The sequence below is a fragment of the Macaca thibetana genome, chromosome 12 (assembly GCF_024542745.1).
Source record: "Macaca thibetana thibetana isolate TM-01 chromosome 12, ASM2454274v1, whole genome shotgun sequence".
NCBI classification, from domain to species: Eukaryota; Metazoa; Chordata; class Mammalia; order Primates; family Cercopithecidae; genus Macaca; species Macaca thibetana.
In genome coordinates this window covers 29568757-29590742 of record NC_065589.1, presented here as the reverse complement: position 1 = coordinate 29590742, position 21986 = coordinate 29568757, and the positions used below count along the sequence as shown (strand labels likewise).

General features: G+C 36.4%; 1 protein-coding gene across 10 annotated transcripts in view; it reads right to left on the bottom strand.

The window, feature by feature from the left end:
- Positions 1–20935, bottom strand: part of IKZF2 (IKAROS family zinc finger 2) — a 155824-nt gene extending 134889 nt beyond the window's left edge. The window contains exons 1-4 of one of the 10 annotated variants that reach the window (XM_050751378.1): positions 20657–20935; positions 19376–19479; positions 17815–17863; positions 16924–17028 (exon numbers count right to left, since the gene is read on the bottom strand). In XM_050751378.1, the coding sequence (XP_050607335.1) occupies positions 16924–17028; positions 17815–17848 (139 nt within the window). In that variant the 5' untranslated portion in view covers positions 17849–17863; positions 19376–19479; positions 20657–20935. Of the gene's footprint in view, positions 1–16691; positions 16872–16923; positions 17029–17814; positions 17864–18205; positions 18574–19375; positions 19688–19802; positions 20636–20656 lie in introns of those variants that run through there. The other 9 variants (XM_050751374.1, XM_050751379.1, XM_050751373.1 and 6 more) reach the window with 9 other exon arrangements.
- Positions 20936–21986: the final 1051 nt, after the last annotated feature.

Here is a 21986-nt window from a genome sequence, read left to right as displayed (position 1 = left end):
GATACAAGCTTGAATTTTCAGTTCAGTTCGGATTAAGTACACTGCTTTCATATATATGCCAATTAGATAGTATGGTCTTAATTCACAGAAGCGTATGCCAAGCAAATTATATTTCATGAGCTTCCAAATAACACAAAGTTTTGTTGTAATGTTAAAGGGGAAAAAAAAAAACAGTGAAAGACAATGAAAGACTACTTCTTAAGAAGATGATCTGTTACAATGTAAACAAAGAGAATACATGGTATTCTTCAAGTTATTAAATATACTGGCTTATTTCTTGCAGCTATAGGAATGATCACAAACAAATGCTTGCAAAACTAGATAATGATTGCTCATGTAACAAATTGCTTGGACATATTTAAGCAAATATTTCTAGTAAGAATTAAACTGAGGGGGAATGTAAATGTTGGGATAAAACTGGGGGAAATGTCTTTTGTAAACACTGTGTATACGAACCCAGGTACTGTTACAATAATCACAGACAAATGTGATGATTATCACAACTGCTCTAAGAAAATGGAGGTCTGGCTCACAATCTGGCATAAACAGAACTGTCTTAACAGTTTTAAGGAAGAGCCATTTGATTCACAGGATTCTAAATGATCTTTGGGATTTAGCTACTGGATAAAAGTTTAATGAAAACAACATTAGAATTACATGCCATTTTCATGTATATCTACTAAATGAGTGATTTATGACTTGAAAGATTTGGATCATGAAGATCAGAAATATTCATGACTCAAAATAATAATAGTAACAATAACTTTTAAATTGTATCTTTCAGATTTTCCAATAATACCTCTGACCTGTTTGTATACACATTTCAAGATTCTCTAGGTATAGCTTAAAGTGTTTTATAAAATCTATCTCTAAATCTAGAGTGACACTGAAAAGATGTATATTTTGAAGCCATGTGAAGATTTTGAAGCCATGTACTTGAGAAGCTTTTAGTTCAATGTAGTACTTTGCTTGAATGAGTGTTGAGAAGAGAGTTAAAAGTTGTCTATGCTAGAGCCAACGTTAGTACATTTATTTTAAAACTGCCTTCTGGGTAAGACTAGCTGAGTGATTTGGTCTCTGGTATCCTCAACACAGATAGCATAACTAAAGTAACCTATGGGGTTAATCTGAATAATAACGCCTGGAATAACTGAGAGATGTCTCTAATGCATTCAGTCAATCAGATAACCAACACATAGGGATATTAACTCATAATATATTTTAAAATAAACAGCCAATCTTCTTAATTGAGAGACTACTATGTACAAGGCACTGTGTTAGCTTCTGTGGAAAAGATAAATGAATATTTCTTAAATTATTTATTAAAATGTATGAGGCCCTGTGATAAAAGCTTTACTAAGTTTATTAACCCTCATAACAACTCCAAGAGACAAGCACTAACTCTCCCTATTTTGCAAATGAGGTCATGGAAACTAAAACACAGCACAGGCAAGATACTATCCCAGTTGGTTAGGTGCTAAAAGTCATATTCTGTCTGCTACCCTCAGGCTGCAGAGATTACAAAGGCATTTTCCCTGCCCTCAAGGAGTTTCCAGTTACACAGAGGAGATAAGATGTACTCAAGAAATTAAGTAATGATAAAAAGGATAGGAAGTGATAAAGGCATCCAAACTTTTAGAGAAGGGACTCTTGGATTAAAAATATATATATATCATATGGAATTAGGGATCGACTGTCCTGTGCCTATGACAATAGTAACTCTGACCCCAAAAAGGTGAAAGTTCACTCATGAAAATGTCTGTTTATGTATACTCTAATGTGAAATCCTTTTAAACTGAATATTCTGTTTTATCCTTGATTCTACACAAGAGAAGAGGAAAGAAAAAACACTGCTGGGGTATGTATATGTGGTTCTGAGAATTCCAGATATGCAATAGAGACATGAATTTAATATAACATATAGCAACATAAGTATGGAAATTCATAAAATTTCAGAGCTATACTAGGAGTTCATTCGCCAACACATCTAGTATACAAGTAAATAAGTCCATCCTAAAAACTGACTCTGGACAAGGTCACCTAGGGAGGTACACCATGCAGCCAAGAACTGCCAGCAAACACATCTTCTGAATTGCCATCCTCAAATGAAATGCATTACTACCACTTAATTACCATTTCAATTATACCCCTCACAGAGTAGGTTTATGTGTGATTCACTTTAATTAGGTAATTTTACTTTTATTTCCTCAGTAATTGATTTGAATACAACAGAATTAATAGTCTCATATTGCATACACATTTCTTTTCAAACAAAAACTCTGAGTCTGTCTACCTGACAGCACTCAAACAGATGAAAAGCAGAAATATTCAGGAAGCGATCCAGATATATTGTGTTCCATGCAATGGTTTGGACTAATTTTTAAAATTATTGTTGATTAAAAGCAGACTAAAAGCATGTCCTTCCTAGAAGACTATTTGATACATGTTTGTGGGATCTGTCTCTTAGTTATTATGTAATTCAACTTTTTTCTCATACTCTTTTATCTAACAATAAAATAGGAGCTATCATTCTGGCTAACTTACCATGAGCCAGTCACTGTTCTGGAAGCTTCAAATATGTTGTCTCTAATGCTTACCACTCCTCTGACAGAGAGCAATACCCCCTTTTTACAAATAAAACTGAGATTCCAAGAGATGAAATATCTGTCTAGGGGCCACATATTTGACATATATTAGGTCCCACTTCTTTATATACCACAGAGGGAGAGAAACAGGAAAACTTGCTCAATTCTGTAATTTTTAAAAACATGTTTATTGACCAGGCGCGGTGGCTCACGCCTGTGATCCCAGCACTTTGGGAGGCTGAGGTAGGCAGATTACTTGAGGTCAGAAGTTCAAGACTAGCCTGACCAACATGGTAAAACCCAGTCTCTACTAAAAACACAAAAATGTGCTGGGTATGGTGGCAGGTGCCTGTCATCTCAGCTACTCGGGAGGCAGATGTTGCAGTGGAGCCAAGATCGTGCCGCCGCACTCCAGCCTGGGTGACAAAGACAGACTCCATCTCAAAATAAATAAATAAATAAATAAATGTTTACTATTTTCCAGTAATAAAATGCTAAGTGCTATCAAAAAGAGTAGATTCCTCTGACACTGGTTGCATAAATGTTAAGCTCAAGTTTCGATCAGCACATACTATGCTAGATGTCAAAGCGTTTTGAAAAAAGTACCTTACAAATAAAATGGTATTCTTAATAGACTTAAAATTTGTTTTTTTTAAGCAAGTTAAATATATACCCTGATCTTTTTATTATTGTTATTATTATTTATGGGCTTAGTAAACCTTTTCTTCAACAATGATACACATGTAAAGTTTATCTCACATCTGATAAATTTTTACCACAGTATTAAAACAGATTAATTTTTTAAAAATGTCTCAATGGGTAAAAGCCAACCTGAGCCTTCTAAATCTCTAACAGAGTATGATCTCAAGAAAGTCTTCTGGAACCCTCAGTGCCTGTGTCTTAGACACTTCAAGAGGAAAATGGAAAAACCAGAGATCAGAGGACAAAAACTGGATGTAAAACCCCATCTCATCTGCTCAATATCAAGTTCCTTCTTCATTGCCACCTCCCAAGAAGGGGAAAAAAAGGCAGAGAAAGTTCTTTCTGGCAGCCTTGCAGTCTCCCTAACGCCCTACCAATCTCCTTTCCCACTAAAGTAAAAAGACAACTGAGGGGCAAGATCAAAGTTTACAGCATCCATGATAATTCAGGAATATGACCAGTTAGGGTATCTCTCACACACACAGTATAGTACACAGTCATTTTTGCAAAAGATAAAAGCAATAGATTAGTCCAAGATGGCCACTGGTAATAGCACTGGTTTATAACTAATATAACTTAATAACCAGGCACCACTAACTTTTATCCTGCTTTAATTGGCTAATTGTTCTAGAATCAATCCCTTAGGACACAGTTCTTTTAACCAATCTACCCCCATCTCCAATTCCCTGGCTTTCAAATATCTGAAGAAGTATGCTTCTTTCTACTGAATCTAAATGCTTATTCATTTAGCTTCTACCAGAAACCATTCTAATCTTATTGCCACATTCCTCATCGCTTAAGCAGGCAGCTTCCTTGATTCACTTATAAATTCTGATTTATCTTTATTTATTTCTTTGTGAAGAAAGAAAAAGGGGAGGAAAAGATGCTAATTTTCATTTACTCTATTGCTCTCTCCAGGAGATCTACTAACTCAAGTGGAGTCTGTGGCTTGTCCTCCACTTTTGAATCTGTTATGTTTATTTTCTTTCTCCTGGCTCCAGCTTTCTTCTATGCTCTCTATACTTCACAGCTCTGCTCTTTCTTTTATAGGCCTTAAGTTATCTTCACAGGTTCTACCTCCATTAGCAACATACCAGAGTTGTCTTGCTAAAAATAGTTTCTCTTTAATAGTTTTAATGTAAAAAATTAGCAACATTCAATGGAATTTTAAATTGATGAATAAGAAAAACAGACTAAGGCTCTTTTTTAAAAGTAAACTTGTTTGTTGCATACAAGATAGAATTGAAATTCTATGTTTTAACTCATTCTACTCAGATTTCTTTTGCCGTCAGATGCCACAATGTTTCCTTAATATTGATATGTCATTTTAATATTTATATGTACATTATTTAGTGTATGACATTTCATGCTAGGAATGAATACTACTCATGAAACAACTCAGAGTATGTAACATTTGGAAAGTCCACTGGAAACAACCTAGCCAAGTGTGGTGGCTCACACCTGTAAACTCAGCTACTCAGGAGGCTGAAGCTGGAGGATCACTTGAGGCCAAGAGTTCAAGATCAGCCTGGACAACACAATGAGAGAGTGAAACCCTGACTCTAAAAAAAAGTATTAAAAATTAGCTGGGCATGGTGGCATGCACCTGTAGCCCCAGATACTTGAGAAGATTGCTTGAACCCAGGAGTTCCAGGCTGCACTGAGCTATAATTGTGACACTGCACTCCAGCCTGAACAACAGAACGAAACCCCATCTCAGGAAAGGAAAAGGAAAGAAAAAGGAAAAAAGGAAAGAAGAGGAGAAAGAGAAAGAAAAGAGAGAGAAGAAAAGAGAAGAGAAGAGAAACAAAACGAAACGAAAAGAAAAGTAAAGTATGCCGGGTGCAGTGCATTAAAAAAAAAAAATTAGCCGGGCATGGTGGTGCGCCTGTAATCCCGGCTACTCAGGAGGCTGAGACAGGAGGATTGCTTGAAACCGGGAGGCGGAGGTTGCAGTGAGCCAGATCGCGCCACTGCACTCCAGCCTGGGCGACGGAGAGAGACTCCATTTCAAAAAAAAAAAGAAAAAAGAAAAGAAAGAGCTGGGCGCAGTGGCTCACACCTGTAATCCCAGCACTTTGGGAGGCTGAGGCAGGTGGATAGCCCGAGGTCAAGAGTTTGAGACCAGTCTGACCAACTTGGTGAAACCCTGTCTATACTAAAAAAATTTTAAAAATTAGCTGCACATGGTGATGGGTGCCTGTAATCCCAGTTACTCAGGAGACTGAGGCATGAGATTCACTTGAACCTGGGAGGCAGGGGTTGCAGTGAGCCAAGATCACGTCACTGCACTCCAGCCTGGGTGACAGAGCAAGACACTGTCTCAAAAAAAAAAAAAAAAAAGAAAGAAAGAAAGAAAAAGAAAATACCTTACATTATGAGTAAATCTATAGTAAGATAGTATTCAATAAATCTGAAGATAGCATTTGTACATGAAAATGCCCGATTTCAGTATTTATCATTGATGACAGCTGATCATTTTTATGAGTCTATAATTTCACTGAAATTTCAAAGTTAAACGGATGTAATCAGAGCCACTATCAGTTTTCTGGCTCCACACTTTCTTTTAGATGATGGCTGAGTGAATTAATTTGTCTTTTCTTTAAATTACACAAATAACATATGAATTTATTTTTTGTAAGAGACTTAAAGAATGTAGAACTATTTAGAATAAAATATAAAATAACCTGTTTACCCTCCTATATTCCAAAATAAACTATATCAAGTTTTGATGTTTCCTTCTTGTTCTTATTCTTTGCTTTCACACATTCACATGCATACACATGCACACATATGCTTTTAAAAACATAAATGGCATTATTACATACATAGAGTTGTATGAAATCAATTGTCTAGTTAACTATAGCTTCTCTGGCTGAAAAAAAAAATCTTTTCAAATTTGTTACAAGTATTATACTCAAAATGCAAGACCAACTAAAACTATGCAAATGTATCCCCCAAAATTTATGCAAACAGCATTACTGCGATTATTTATGTAAAAATAATTTATTTTAAACTGTGTTTTGTTGCAGTACGGGGGTGTTTCTTTTTGTTTGTTTTTAGTTCCAAAAAAATTAAACCTAAAACTATCATTAGGTCATTAATGTGTCATAATTCAGACAGATGGCAGTGTGTAAATTCATGCTTTGAGAACTTACAAACAGCAGACTTACAGAAAAATCTCATACTTACTTTCATAGTTCTAAGTTATGTCTAGTCACAATCTATTGCTGCTTTCAAGTAGTTTTCAAAAATGTAATAATGTAATAGAAGTCATTTTATATTTCCAAACACTACATTCGAGTCAGTGTTTTTAAGGTGTAAGTCATTTTAAAGCAGTACACAGAAATGATTAGGTACCGCCTATTTTTAGTACCTAAAAATTATTGAATAGCTCAGTTTTCAAGCTTTAGATGATATATGGGTGATCTGAGCAAACATTTCCAATAGAAATAGACAGATCTTTTACAATCAGGAATTAAACACACATCCTCAGCCCTAAAAACTATAGAAATGCCACTTTTCAGTCTAAAAAGCAACAGATGTGTTGAAAACAAAGTGATCTACTTCAGACCATCTGAATAATAAGCATATTGGCATAAGTCTGATTAGAAGACCGATATTTCCATATGTAAATATTACTTGTTAAAATGTATATTTTTAAACAACAAGGACATTTATGAAAATGGCCATAAAAGAAAATGTTTTATATACTTGTAGAAGAAATTAAGCCTCTTTAGAACGCAACCAGAAATTCTCACTGTTAATTCAACTGAAAACAGAGCAACATAGTACCCTACCACTTCAAAATATGATCAAGCCCTGCATGTTGATGTCTTAGTAAGAAGTAGGTAGAGCTGACACAGACAAGTGTAAGGAGAACTACAGCTTCAATGATAATGAGAGCAATGACAAAAACGTCAAAAGTGTAGACACCCAGAATGTTAATTCATTAGAACGTGACTTCACACTGATTAATTATACACTCATCAAAATATCTGGAGTGCATAAGAAAAGCTAATTGAAGCATTCCATCTTGTATATGCTACTAAAAACAGTTTAAATAAGTGATAGAGAACTGGCTTTAAAATTACAAGTGTATGGAATTAAATCTGTAACCTTAAATGTGCTATATCAAGATATTAATAGTAGTAAGGAAGATGATGATGGTGGTATCATGGAAACATCTACATTAACATTAATGTGGATTCCACTGAACATGGTTGTATAGAATCAGAAAACATAAAAGCTGTTTAGAACCTTAGAGATCAGCTTTTGGGACCAATTTGAACATTACAAAATCTTTTTCAGAGTGAGACATTATAAAAATAACACATTCCCAAACAGAAAAAAATCACAAGTAAATTAGGATTTTGGATTATTTCAACAACTAAGAAATCAAGTTTCCAAATTTTTTTTCAAGTAGGTCAGAAGCATATTATTTAAATAGACATATGTAATATGCTAATCTTAAGTAGTTCCTTCATTCAACAAATATTTACAGGGCTCCTACAATGCATACAATGCTTATGCTAGGGATGAAGAGGCATGACCATTTTCCTCAAAGATTCACGTCTGGAAAACCTGATTAATTTCTTTATAATCAATGTATGGCCCCCAAATAAATCTATATGCTTTGAAAAGTTACTTAATTCACACTCAGTAATTAAGACAGCTTTCCCACTAACTAACATGAAATACAACAGTTTGCTATAAAATCTCATTTACTGCGGTCAGATCACTTCAATAATTTCAAGAGACTGGTTTGGTGTTTTTTTCCTTCTGACCTATAAACTGGAAAGTGCCTCTAATATCAACAACTAACTTAAGGATCTTTCTCAGGTGGTAATGCTATTTTCCATCTTCATCTAAAATAGATATTAAGAACTCTTAAACTGCTGACCACATCACCTATCGAGATTTCTGTGAATGGAAGTTTGAATTTATGGCAATAGTAGCTGAAGGAAGTATCCTTTATGGGCATTACAAGATTGTCTTCATCGAGTTAGGCTACAAAATCAACATTTTACAAATTAAAGCAGAAATATAAATCACATTAAAGAAAATGAATGGATCCCAGGCCAGAAAGAACTGGTCGTAACCTGATTGTATGTATTAATATAGGTTAAAGACTGAATATGGGGGGTTTAGCCTAGGAAGCCAAGGGGGAAAAAAAAAATGACTCTCTGAAGTATTTTGGTTGAACATCGACGTAGGGAATCTAAATCCATGTCCATTCAAAGGAGAAAGAACTGGACAAAGGATTTCCACCATAATTATCCAAATAGCAATGCTATCTCTATTGTGATGCTGAATATATTAGGCTTTCTTAGTCTAATGCCATTAAACATTTGAATTATATAACTACCTCCCTTTATTCAGATTCCTTGCTCAGTAAATGACCTTTACTGATTACCCATATAGGTCAGTTCACAAGAACAAAATGATCTGGTGAAGCCAACTAGAGTGATCTAGCTCCTATGTTTGTTGGTTGGATATGCGTGTGTGTGTGTGTGTGTGTGTGTGTGTTTTAGTTTTAATCAATATCTAAACATGAACTGGCATTTTGATTTTAAATATCAATTTCGTAAACTTCTTTAATGTCAGTCAACCTTGAGATACAGATCCACTCTAAGTGTGCCACAAATCTAGTTTCAGAACTTGCAAGGATGAGTGTCAAATCCTGCATTATAAATAATTCTGTGGGGAAATGTTATCCTGTGAGAACCTATCTAAGTGGCTGGTTGCCCTTTTGTCTGTTTCACTATACATCCTCAAATTTATACACGTTTGAAAAACTCTTGGATGTAAAAGGTGATAAGCAGCTCATTAATCTATAATAAAGTCACAGTTAGCACATCACACTCATTTACTTCTAAATGTAATAAGCATTATTACGATCTCATACAAAATATCAATTCATTTGGACCCTTGAAGATAACATCCTTCTCTAGAAAACACCCCAAGCCTTTTTTTTGAGCCCCAGCACCAGCAATGCATCATACACAGTAAGTGCTTAATAAGTGTTTGCTGGATCAATGATCGAAAGATGAAAAATATCTCTCTAGGGAGTTCTGACTCTCCACATACAGGAAATCTCAGAAGAAGTGTTTCTAGCATTAACATTCATTTGGAATTCTATGGTGTCTTGGGTAGTCAGTGCTTATGTTTTTAAGATGGAATTCTATAATAAATATTTTAGAATAAGTATATTAACTAACATATTATCTATGCTATACGTTCCCATCTAGGTAACCTCATCCCAAGGGGTATGATATTATATTTTTTAAAAATAAATTATATACAAAATCATTTTTAAATAATATATATTGTATCTGCATATTTATCTCAAAGTCTTCAAAAAGGCTCTGGTGAGGAGTATGAAATTCCTCATCTATTAACGTGGCAGGACTGACCAGTATTTAGCTAACAACCTGTAACAAGTATGCAATATTTTCAAGAGCATATTAATTTATAAAGAAACAGGTTGCAGAATAAAGACAGAGCATTAGAGTAGAGGCACTGGAGTATACGGCATACATTAGTCTTACGATTTTTTTAAAAACATAGAAGTTATGATATTAGATATACCACAAAATGCTGAAGAGCTTTTTGTTTAAAAATCAGTGAGTCAATCACATCAATTAATTCAACTTCTGAGACTAGCATAAAGGATTCCATTAAGCAAAGAGTTTATTAAAGCCTATGTGCATGCAATTCAATATAGAATTTTGATTTAATGGGGCAATTGGGGAAACAAGGCCACTGATCAAATACTGAGAATTACTTAGACATGAATGTTTTCAAAATATGGTATTAAACTACTGTTAAAGTAATATGGGCAGAAAAGCAACCAAAACATGGGCTAATATTAGTTTTCTCTAATTAGGAAAATTCATACTTCGGTCTATATCCATGTGCCTAATTGCTATCCCCCTCCCAAACTGAACCCTATGGGTGCTTCAAACCAGAATTGAACTAATCTAAATCTTTTCCAGGAAACCTGTTCCAGTATTTGCTGTCTCCACTGACAGAACCTACCACCATCTATCCAGTAATTTAGAGGCTGTCATCCTTGACTCTGTTCTCTCCTTAATTCTACTACCCAAGTACTGTCTACTTTAAGCTGCTAAATATTACCTAGATTCTTCTCCTTCTTTTTTATCCCACTACTACTAGCTTGCATGACTTCTCACTCAATCACTGAAACAGCCTGTTAAAGACGCACCTGCCTATAGACTGGTCCCCATCCACAATCTTTTTCCCCACATTGTAGTCAAATTGATCCATGTCAGTCAAAAGACTGAAGTCACCTACTTTGTTAAAACCATTGACTTCCATGAAAATAAAAGCCAAGTTTCCTCTCAGACAAGATGTTCCATTAACCTGCTTTGATTAACTCTCCAAAATCATTCCTTGCCTCAAATTCCTAGACTCCAACTTTACAGTCTAGAAATACCAATCTGCTTGTATTTCCCAGAATATTGCATGCTATTTCTCACCTCTTATTGTGGATATATTATTTACTGAAAAGGCCTTCCACTTCTCTCCTAAGTCCTATTCATTTAATAAGTCTTGGCTCAAGCAGTCTCTCCCTCTAAAAAATCTTTCCAAACGAGCATCACCTCTCATCCCCCATAATAATCAAGACACTAAGTTTACTACAGTAAAATGCCCTACTTAATGTCTGTCTGTCCCACTAGAGTATGAGTTCCTGGAGGAAAAGGACTCTATACTATTTATTCACCTTTAGATTCACCTTACAATACCTGGTACATATGAGGTATCCCACAAATATTTATTGCATTGATCAACTAGAATTGAACAGCAAAATGTCAAATGCTTATAACTAATAATTGCATTAAGGCCTACTTCAAATTTAAAACACCTAAACTACTACCCTCAAAGTGCACAATCAACAATTAAACCAACAATTTTATTAGGTATCACATCACCAAGTGAGAATTTATGGTACCACCAGAAGCATCAAATGAGGTTAGATTTTAGATAAGGACTCTCTAAGAATTGATTCTCTGTAGGAATAGGTACTCTATCACCAGAATTGTTTTCTTTTGTCATTTGTAATGACTGGTATATCTGGAACACCAATAATATGCAGTGATGTGCTTTACATATAATCAAAACCACAAAACTATACTCAGGAACATTGAGCGCCAGCCCCCTCCCCAATTCTGACATATCGACAAACTCTATTTCTTTCTTAACCAAAATCTTCATAGCTGCTTTAAATAATGGAGGGTTCCTGCTTCAATTTTTACCCAAAATTATCAGAAATCCCTATCTTTCTTCCCTGGACCTGTGCAATAAACAGAAAAGAGCAAAAGACCCAGATTTCAAATAGATTTGGATTTGAAAACAAATCCTTTTTCTTATGACTCATAGGTCCATAAAAAAGTAACTTGACTGCTCTGAGTAATAGCAGCAGTGATTATTTATTGAGTCTTAGCATGTGCCAGAAGTTGTGCTGAGTATTTTGCACATATTGCCTTATTGAAATCTCACAACAGCCCATTGAGGTAAGTATTGCTTATCCCTATACTACAGATAAGGAAACTGGAGCTCAAAGATGTGAAGTGACATGGCCAAGGTCATACAGCAAAATAGGAATTCTAACCCAGGCCAGCAAAATTGCAAAGCCCGTATTTTTAACCACTCACAATCTACTGCTTCTGAGCCTCAGTTTTAAGTATTATAAAATGGAGTAATTACATGCCTACCTCACAGAATTGATGTGGAGACAAAGTGAAATAATAAGTAAAGCATCTAATATACTAAGTGCACTCAATAAAGGATGCCCCTCTTCCTTCTCTCACTCCAGTGGTGATTATAACATTTATAATAAAGGAAACTGTCCCTAAATGTGCCTTACCTATATCAAAACAGAGATATATTGGGTCTCAATTAATTCACAAAAGGAAAATACTAACAGGTCAATAAGTACTTTTAACATAAATGGATAAAAAGGAAAAAAAGTGAAGAAAAACAACATATTCGACCTCATTTTAGGACTGGAACCCTGCTATTGATATTTCCAAATGTGATAAAAATATGTAAATATTCAAAATATATCAATATATCAAAAGTTAGGAGAGAAGAGCACGGAACCCAGAGACGAAAATTCATTGCGGCTTACAGGAAGACTCTCAATAGAACATATTCAATGATATTACCTTTTTTTTAAAAAGTACTTCTAGTGGGAAAGACAGATTTTGAACAAAGATAGAGACAATAAGGATAATCTTTCCGCCATAAGTTTTTTTGTTTTTTGAAAACAGACTTTAATTCTCAATACTAAGCAGGATGGGGAGTTAGGAGTGGAATGAGGTGCAAAGAAAAAATTACAGCACTTTTGCTGTTAATTACCAACAAATCTATACATCCTTTACTTTCTTTTTTTTCCCTTTTTTTCCTCTTTTGGTACATAGTTATGACATTTATCTCTGATAGCTGTAAAGAAATTAAATCAGAACTATTTTTATTTAATTCCCTAATAAATAAGAACATTGGGTATATACACAAACCTAAGTACTGTGACTTAAAACAGAACAAGATTTTACATCAAGCCCATCTGTTGTTACATTAGGGTGTGTCCTATAGCAATCCAACCAAGGGTGACTGCCAAACTAAGCTACAGAAGACAACTCAGAAAGCTGGTGAGTCCCATAATATAAGCTCTATTTCAAAAAGTGCAAAAGATTAGCTGATATCACTCCACCCTCATAATAACTCTTCTATTTCTGAAATACTGTTTTCGTCACAAAAATATGGGCCAGTAGTGGACACGGCAGACACCCTGAGAAGGTGACATTGTAGAGATAGCAGTTATCTAATTTACCCACAAGGTAATGTCACAATTGTATGTCCCAATCCTGATAACTTCATCTTTCTGCTAAGTTCTCTGAGAGGTAAATTGATTTCTTCAAGCCTCAATTTCCACATATGAAAAATAGAAATCATCATATACTTCTGCCTCACTAGGTTCCAAAAATGGAAACTAGCTAAGAAAAAAATTAATGTGAAGTACTCTGAAAAGAATAAACTAGATTCCCTGACCTGATTATTGGTCAGAGCCTTGTAAAACTAGACTTACTACTTCTACCGATTCCATACATGCCACTTGGTCATCAGACTGATAAATAGCATTGACTGTACAGTTGATCCACTTAAGAGCTTTAAAGTAATAGAAACAAATTTTGCATCATGATGTATTTTCATACCCATTTAAGTAACTACTTGCAAAGTAAATTTGTACATAAACATTATAAAAAATAGGTAAGAAAAATGAAATTAATTTAAAAATTTTGAACTTTAAACAATTTTCAAAATAGTCAGCTGCCAGTATAGAACACTCTGAAACCAATACTGAACAACTATGCAAGAATAGGAAATGAGCTAACCAAGAAATAGAAGGAATCACAAAGTAAGTTTCATCTGATGGGCCGAAATACAATATGGAGTATTTTTATATTGTTCTGTCTGAGATGTCTGTCTCAGATTCTTAACTCCCAGATTCTATTTTTAAAAATCACTTAACACTGTGTATTTCCAATAGCCATCAAGGCATATACTGTCATCCCTGACACAGAAGATTGTCAGCAGACTCAATATGTACACTAATGATCTCAGGCAACAATGCCCATCTTCTTATCAAAGAGATCCTTATTCCAGAAGAAAAAGTTTAAAGTTCTCTAAGAAAATTCATTCGAAACCATAGGAAGTAGTCACTATAAAATGTCAGAATCACTAATACCTCTTACTTCTTCTTAAGTTTATCTTACATGCTAAATTTCAAAACCAAAAACTGTCAGGCACTATAACATTTTTAGTTTTCTCCCAAGTCGCCGGTGCTCTATTCTAGCACTGTCAAATAATGATAGCTGCTGTCATTATTTTTATACAATAGCTGGCAGCAAGTTGCACAGAGACCCTTCATCTTAGAAGAGTTACCAAATACCTCAAACAAATGTTGGGACCTTACAGTAGTACTGACCACCTTCCTAAAGTCAAAATAAGTGAGCTCTCATGCCTTATTGATACTTTTTTGGCCAGAGCGTTAGCTGTTTTATTTAAAAAAAAAAAAAAAAAAAAAAAGATTTTACTTATTTTATTTTTTTAACTGTTTAAAAATAACTTTTTTTCCTCCTTACACATATATTCCCATCCTCTCCTTCCTGCTACTAGAAACTGTCTTAAAGGTTTTCACATTTACTTTTAGCTTTAACACTTTCAATCAAAATTGCAATTCTGTTTTTGGAAGCAGCCACCCTCCAGGAAGTATATTTGAAGATATTAAAAAATGCAGAAAATAAATAAGTCCTTTTCATTTAACAAAGTCAACAATGCATGTAAAGGGATTTAGGAAAACCGGTGATCTCAGACACAAGCGATTTGACAGGCCAGATGCACACAAAAATTATTCCAAGTCACGGAAAAACATCAGAGTGACCAATTCTAGGTCTCTTGTACTAATTAACAGACAAGAGTTCCTCTCTATCACTATTTGCTTTGGCAATCTAAAATGCTGATATTCTCCTAGATCTAACAGAGAGGAAAAATGGGTATCTTCTCCATCTAACACCTAAGTGGGTAACCTAGATACTGTAAATAGAGGCTACATAAAGGATGCAAGAGACAGCTCTGAAGTGAGAGCCAAAATATTTAACCTGCAACTCTTTGGAAAAGAATCTGAAAACACGTGCATCTTAGCCAAAACCTGTACTAACATGGAATTGCCACAGGCTAGTAAGTTAAAAAACTCTCTACCAAACATAAGTTTACTGTTGTGGGGTGAGAAAAGCTCAAATATCAAAAGCACAGTTCTTATTTGTTAAAATTGATCATGCCTACACTCTGCACTGTTTATTTAAAAAGATGAGTGAACTGCCTTTCTGAAGCAAGTACTTGAAAAATCAGAATCAAATTCACAAATAAAGCAGCCAATTAACCAATTGACAAGCATTTTCCTGTGGTTGTGTCTAGGGGATGACAGTCGAGTCTCTGATTAACAGTTACTCCCTACCCGATACATGCAATGTTTCTAAAGCCAACAGCTAACTAATAGAAACTACATATTCATCTCTTTTTACTCTTTGGGAAATTGTGTGAGCTATCTGAGAAATAAAAACATTGCACCAAATAACGAGTATATTGAAATGTAAAAATTCTATTGCCTAAATTGTAGTCGTAGTATATTTTTTATCAAATCAACTAGCAAAAAAAAGAATGCAAAAGATTCATTATGAGATTAGCATGATAATTTAGTATACATTCACTCACTAACTTTACTAGTTTTTTCTTTCTAAATGATAAAGGAATTGTACGGACTGCTTCTAGAATTAAATTTTCTTAGGAAATGCTCATTACTTAAAAGAACTATAACTTTTAAATAAATAAAGCAAATTCAAATAACTCAATCATAATTTCAAGTCAATAGTTAAAAGTACTTAAAGTTAATAAATTGCAAAATGTATTCAATAGTATTCTATATAAATTGCTTATAATTCACTAGTCTTTACTAATTACTAAGCTCGTAGCTTTATAATAACTTAAAAGTTTCGAGAGCTGTTAGAAGTAAAAAAAAAAAAGTTGCTCTCCCTGGATAGTCAGAATACATTTCTGAATATGCTCACAATTAAGTAGATGATTCACTTTTCTTAGTTACTAAATCTTCAGGGGGGAAACAAAGGAAAGAAAATGCCTTTCCTTCATATACCGGCAGAACAGAAAACTTGTAAATTTAATTATATTTACATGTAAGTCCAATGTCCTTTCTATAACATATAAGAATAAAATATAAATCAAAAGTATAAAGAAAACAAGATTTCAAATTACTTTTGAGTAAGAGTAATAAAGCACTTGCACTTGATAACTGATAAAACATTGTAATTAAGAAAAAAGCAACCATATTCTTAATTAAGAAAAGCATTTTGTCTTCTGTCACTGACAGCACATAAGTTGCATCTTATTACACAAAAACAATGTATATTATATCAGTAAATGACCCTTTATCAAAAATAGTAGCCAAAACTGTCTTTTCCTACAAATTCAAAACATCTTTCCAAATTTTATCAGCTCTTCTCTGAACAAAAGACTTTCAACCTTGTTAGAGAAATGGATATAAATGAGTTCTATAAATTTGCAATTACACTTCACTTCCAATGCTTTGGAGAAAAAACTTTCACATTTTTTAAAAGCAAGTAACACTATAATTTTATCACTGACAGTTTAGCTTTCTACCAAGGCAATATAAAATTATTTCATTTATTAACTGTGAAGAGTCCTTTGGAAGTGATGTTTCCACATTTTTTACCCAACAACAACAAAAAATCGAGTCATAAACCTGGCAAGTCAAAACAATAACCAGCAAATTCTAACCTTTCTTACCTGATACAGGTAAGCACCAGCTCCCAAATGCCACCTTGGGATAGTTCAGACTAGTAAGCAGGCTCATGTTTTATAATACTAGAATGAACAGGAATAAATCTGTGTTGTTCTTTCTTTAGCAAAATCTATAACAGTAGCTATACCACAATGTGAGAGGACCCACAGACCTAACAAATTCAAGTCTGTTGCTGGAGAAATAGAAAAAAAAAAAAATCATAAAACGAAGACTTACTGCTTGTCATGTGACTTGGTGAGGCATGCTGTCCATTGGGTGTGCTTGAGGTGAGGTCAATTGCCATATTGGAGTGTTCCCTTTCGGGTGAAAGCTCATTGTCACCTGCTTTCACAAAATATAATCTTTTGGTTTCTATTCACTGTCACGTAAGATGTAATTACTAACTTTGCTTTATACACGCAATGGCATGCATAGCCTTCAAACTGTAAGGTAATACATTTTTCCCTTAAAAAAAACTATAAGGAAATACCAGTAGAAATATACAGTTGAATGAAAGGATGAAAAGCCATAATCAATCCACAATAAAAAAAATTAACAAAACTTCATTATCTTAATACATAAATTGTTGATTTCTAAAGTATCTTTCAGTTGAAAGAAATAACTTTTCTTTTAACATCTAATTTAATTGCTAAGCATACAGAATATATAATGAGCATTTTCCAAAATGCTAGCTATCAGAGAGAGGATGGAAAAGACAGGTAGTTCAAGAAATGTCAAGTTAGGAAAGCTAATTCTCTTTCACATAATATGTCTGAAAAATTAGGTTACAGAGAAGTAAATATTTAGTACACATCACATTAATAGACATATATGAAACCTAGACTATTCTAAACTTACAACAAAGTAAATTATAAAAAGTAGGAAAGTGCTGATCTGCTAGCTACTATTGATTTAAGTACACTACTTAACTTAGTATATCTCTGTATTTCCTTCTTATTTCACTTCAGTGCTGTTATTTTCTCAAACTCATTCAAAGGTGAAATTGTGAACAGATAGAAAAAAAGAATACAGAATTCTTAATAAAGTTTCATAATCCAGGAATTAAAACACAGGTAGTACAAAGGCAACTTTATTACCAATAACAAATTAATGAAAACTAATACTTACACGTTATATAGCCATCAATAGCCTCTGTTTCCATAGTCAAAGTGCAATGCTGCAAAACAAAAGATTATACCCTTAATACAATGATTCCTTTCAGTATCTGCCATCAAATTCTTAACTTATTTGAAGCTCCAAGCAGTTGGTCCATGTTGCTGCTGCAACCTGTGCCCAGAAACATACACAGTGTACTGTATGTGCTCATTTGCAAGTCACTGAACTCTTTCTGCAAATGATCTGATTCCTGCTGGAGATAGGATAGGAAAGATAAGTGTGTAGTGAGATGGGCAAGAGCAAAAAAAGAATGACTGTCTTAATCAAAATTTACTGGGTTTAAAGAAAAAATAAGGGGTACACCTCAAATGTGTCAGCTTTAACTGGGATTTAAGTGTTTTACCATTCGCTACTTCCCACAATCACACTGCAGTTTGAGGACTTCCCCAGTATACAGATAGCTCTATTCACAATTGTTGCAAGTTGGTTCATCATGTTCTAATAGGGAGGGGGAGGACAAACAAACATAAGAAAACAAAACAAAACAAAAAACTTAGTGCCCAACGGTGTCTTGAAGATTTCTACAGCAGTTGGCCAACTCCCTGACTTGTATTGACATTTTAGTCTACCCCAAGTTCTGTGTAAGCACCTGTTCAATGTAACCTTAATTTCCTGCCAGACCATGCTTGGATACAAATGCCAAGCCTACTTAATACAGTCTGATTTTGAAAATTTCATAAACTTTGGTTGTACTAGAGATAATCACTTAAAAAAAAAAAAAAAAAAAAAACTTTGGACAATTATTCTTATGCACAAATGATAGAAAACAGAACATAATTCTCAGAAACAAAAGTAAACTGTATGAGATGACACCCCCTAGCTTTGATTCACATAATGAAAAGATCGATAATCTAACTGTATTCTGTGGGGAAAAAAAAAGTTTAAGAATTGACAAGTCCTGTGAAGATTTTTACTTTTTTCCCCCCTTTGGCCTTGGTCCTTTTTGCCTTTAGTTTCAAAACTCTCACTGCACCAGCAGCTAAATTATTCACAATGAGCCATTTCTGTATTGATCGCCAAGTATATTTAGCCCTGGCTCCTGGAATTTCTCCATTACTTACTGGAAAACAGGCAGCTTCACTTCTTGTCTCCAAAACCACTTCCCTTCTCCCTCCCCTCCCCTTCTTCACCACCACCCTCCCTTACTACCCCCCCCCAAAAAAAAACTTTTCTTTCTTTCTTTATGGAATAATCAGATCAAATTCCCAACTCAGTCACTACCCAGCACTTAAATTTCAACCTGCTGTACTGTTATCACATTCTTTTAAATTATGATTACATAAGGCTTTTAAGAAAGAGATCCGTAAAGTTTAAAAGAGGAGCAGTTTCTTCGGATATTTTACAAATGAGCTTATCTCTTTAAAAATGTACACATTTAACACACACACATTAAAAAGAAAGAAACGTCAGGGAGAAGCGAAAGAAGGCTGCCCCATCAATGAAATGGTTATTAACCCTCAGAGAAGGAAAGAAAGAAAAAGAAAAAGGAGAAAGAGAAACGAAATGTACATACAAAAGAAATTGTCCTTTGATTAAAAAAGATTCATCACCATTTCCAGCTCTGTCGGGAGATCTCAGCTTCTTCTAACCCCTCAAAGAGGAGGTGACAATGTCGGGCTGAAGATAAACGGAGGGAGAAAGAAAGAAGTTTTTTGTGTTTCCCCCTTCTCTCTTTCCCTCCCTTGCCCCCTCCAAGCCAAGCCCCCTGCAGAGTTCAAGGGGAGGAGGAAGGAAAAGCACTTTACAGGTGGGTCATTCCAAGCCCAAATCCAGCAAACAGATCGGCTGATAAACAAAACCAAGAAATGAGAGAGAAGGAACACCCCCCTTCTCCTCCTCCTCCTCCTCGTCCTCCTCCTCCTCCTCCTTGTTCCACCCCTCCCCCTCGTCCCTTTGGGATGGTCTAGTAGGAAAAGTCACTCAGGAATGGCACCACGTACTTTCAGGAAAGAGGAAAAAAAAAGAGAGAGAGAGAGGTCAGTCAGTGCTATAGCAATGCGATTAACAAGAGAAAAAACTTGATCCACCGGTTCCTTAAGAATCGACCAAAAGCTAAGACAAGAAAACTGAAAGAAAAGGAGGGGGGGGCGGGTAGAGGGGAGGGACAGTCAGGCAGAACCCAGCTAGGAACCTAGGCCAACTTCACAGGACTGTTTTTGGCCCTTGGCAAAAAAGAAAAAAATTAAATCTTAATTCCATCTCTTTCGCCCATACTAGAACCTGTCAAAGTGATTTAACTGCTGCCTTTTTACATATGTCATACCAGGGTTGGTTTTTTTTTTTTTTTTTTTTTTTTTAATTCCAACAGGATCTGGATATTACCTTCTATCTGGACAGCTGCAATTTATTCCAGCCTACCCAATCTTTCTTCTTGGAATTCAAGTTAAAACAAAGCAAAACAAGTCCAAATTCATGACAGCTATAGAGATGAGAACTGATTAATCGATTAACATCCCAGAAACAGATTACAAGGAGGGGACGATAAATTAAGGCAGAGGACATCATCTTCAACCCGATTCCCTGAGCGTCCTTTACAAAAATCATTACCCTAATCAGAACCACAATCCATCCCTCCCAGAGAAAAACACCTATATTATTATTATTATTACTGGTTAACAGCAACAAGTCATTTGATCACACCACAGTGCAAAACGAGATGCTATATAATTACACTTAACTTTGAAAACACTCCCCCCTTTGCAAATCATACACATATTTATATATAATCTATGAATCAGAAGACAAATAAAACAAGAGCTGTTCTTCACCACGCAAAAGCCAAGCGGAGATTTACCTCAGCAGTGCATGCAGTAAAATAATCCCATCACCCTTTTGTTTGTGTTTACTGTTAATGTGTCCTCTGTCTTTCTTTCTTTCCTGTGCCTAACGTGTGTTTGTGCACTGCAGTTGGTGGTGGAAACTAAGGCAGTGGATCTGTAGCTAAGGGTAATCCTGTTTTTACTTCCTCCATCTTCAGCGAGGAGCAGGGTTAGCCCGGGACAGCTGGTCAAACCCCGAGAAACCGATCCGGTGGAGCCCGAGCACATCTCCCCCGCCGGCCGGGCTCGCGCAGACGCCCGCGGGCGGAGGGCGGGCTGGCGGCGGCGGTGTCGGCGGCGGCGGCGGCGGCTGCGGCGGGCGGCGGGCGGCGGGCAGCGGAGCCCCGGGCGCGGGCGGGCGGACGTGCGTGCGCGCGCGTGCGTGTGTGCGGGTCCCGAGCGCCTGTGCGTGTGTATGAGAGCGCGTGTGCGCGCGCGCGCGCGGGCTGGCGGGCGCGTGTGCGCGTGTCTGCGCGCTCAGCCGCTCGGCGCGCTCGGCAATCGATTACAGGACAAGTGCTGCCCCGGAGGCTTCGCGACGCGCGCACTCCCTCGCGCCCACCCGCGCGCCCGGCCGCGTCGCCCCCAGCCCGTTGGTCCCCGGACTGCGGACCCCGCCCCCGACGGGGGCCAGGTAACCCGCTTCCGAGTGTGCCACGGCGACCCCCATCCCCCCTCCCCGTGTCATAATAAATCTCACGTTTTCTGCCGGCTGGAGGCTTGGAGCGGTGAGGGGACGTTCATTTCGGCCGCGTGAAGTTTTCTTTCAAACTGGGATTGGTGGGGAGGCCGGGGGAAGGGAGTGCGGCGGCGATCTTGGCGCCCTGCGCGGAGTCCGGGAGCCGCGTCCCGGCCCGAGTCGGGGAGTGCGCGTGGAGCCTCCCACCCATTGGTCTCCGCCGGCAACTCTGCGGCCCCATTTCGGAAAACGCACCGCATTGACCGGGACATGAAGCGGCATAAGAGGGGTCCTGGGGAATAGACTGAGAAAGGCATTCACGTCTGAGATGAAGCTCAACTATTACTATTTTGAAAGTGCTTTAACAGCGCAAGTTTAAAATTAAAGTGTTTACTTGCTTTTTCTCCCCTGAGGCATGTGCCACGTCCCCCAAAGTCAACGGAATGGATGAGGGTCCGAAAAGTTGCCACCCTTGAAGTACCTATCACTATCAATCACAGCTTGTTTATTTGGAAAGAACTTAGGTGAACCGTCAAGAGAAAAACAAATGCATATTCTTTCTACAAATAGTAGCGTTTAGTATCTTTCTTGACCACATTTGCGAAAAGAGGGAATAGAGACTTCTA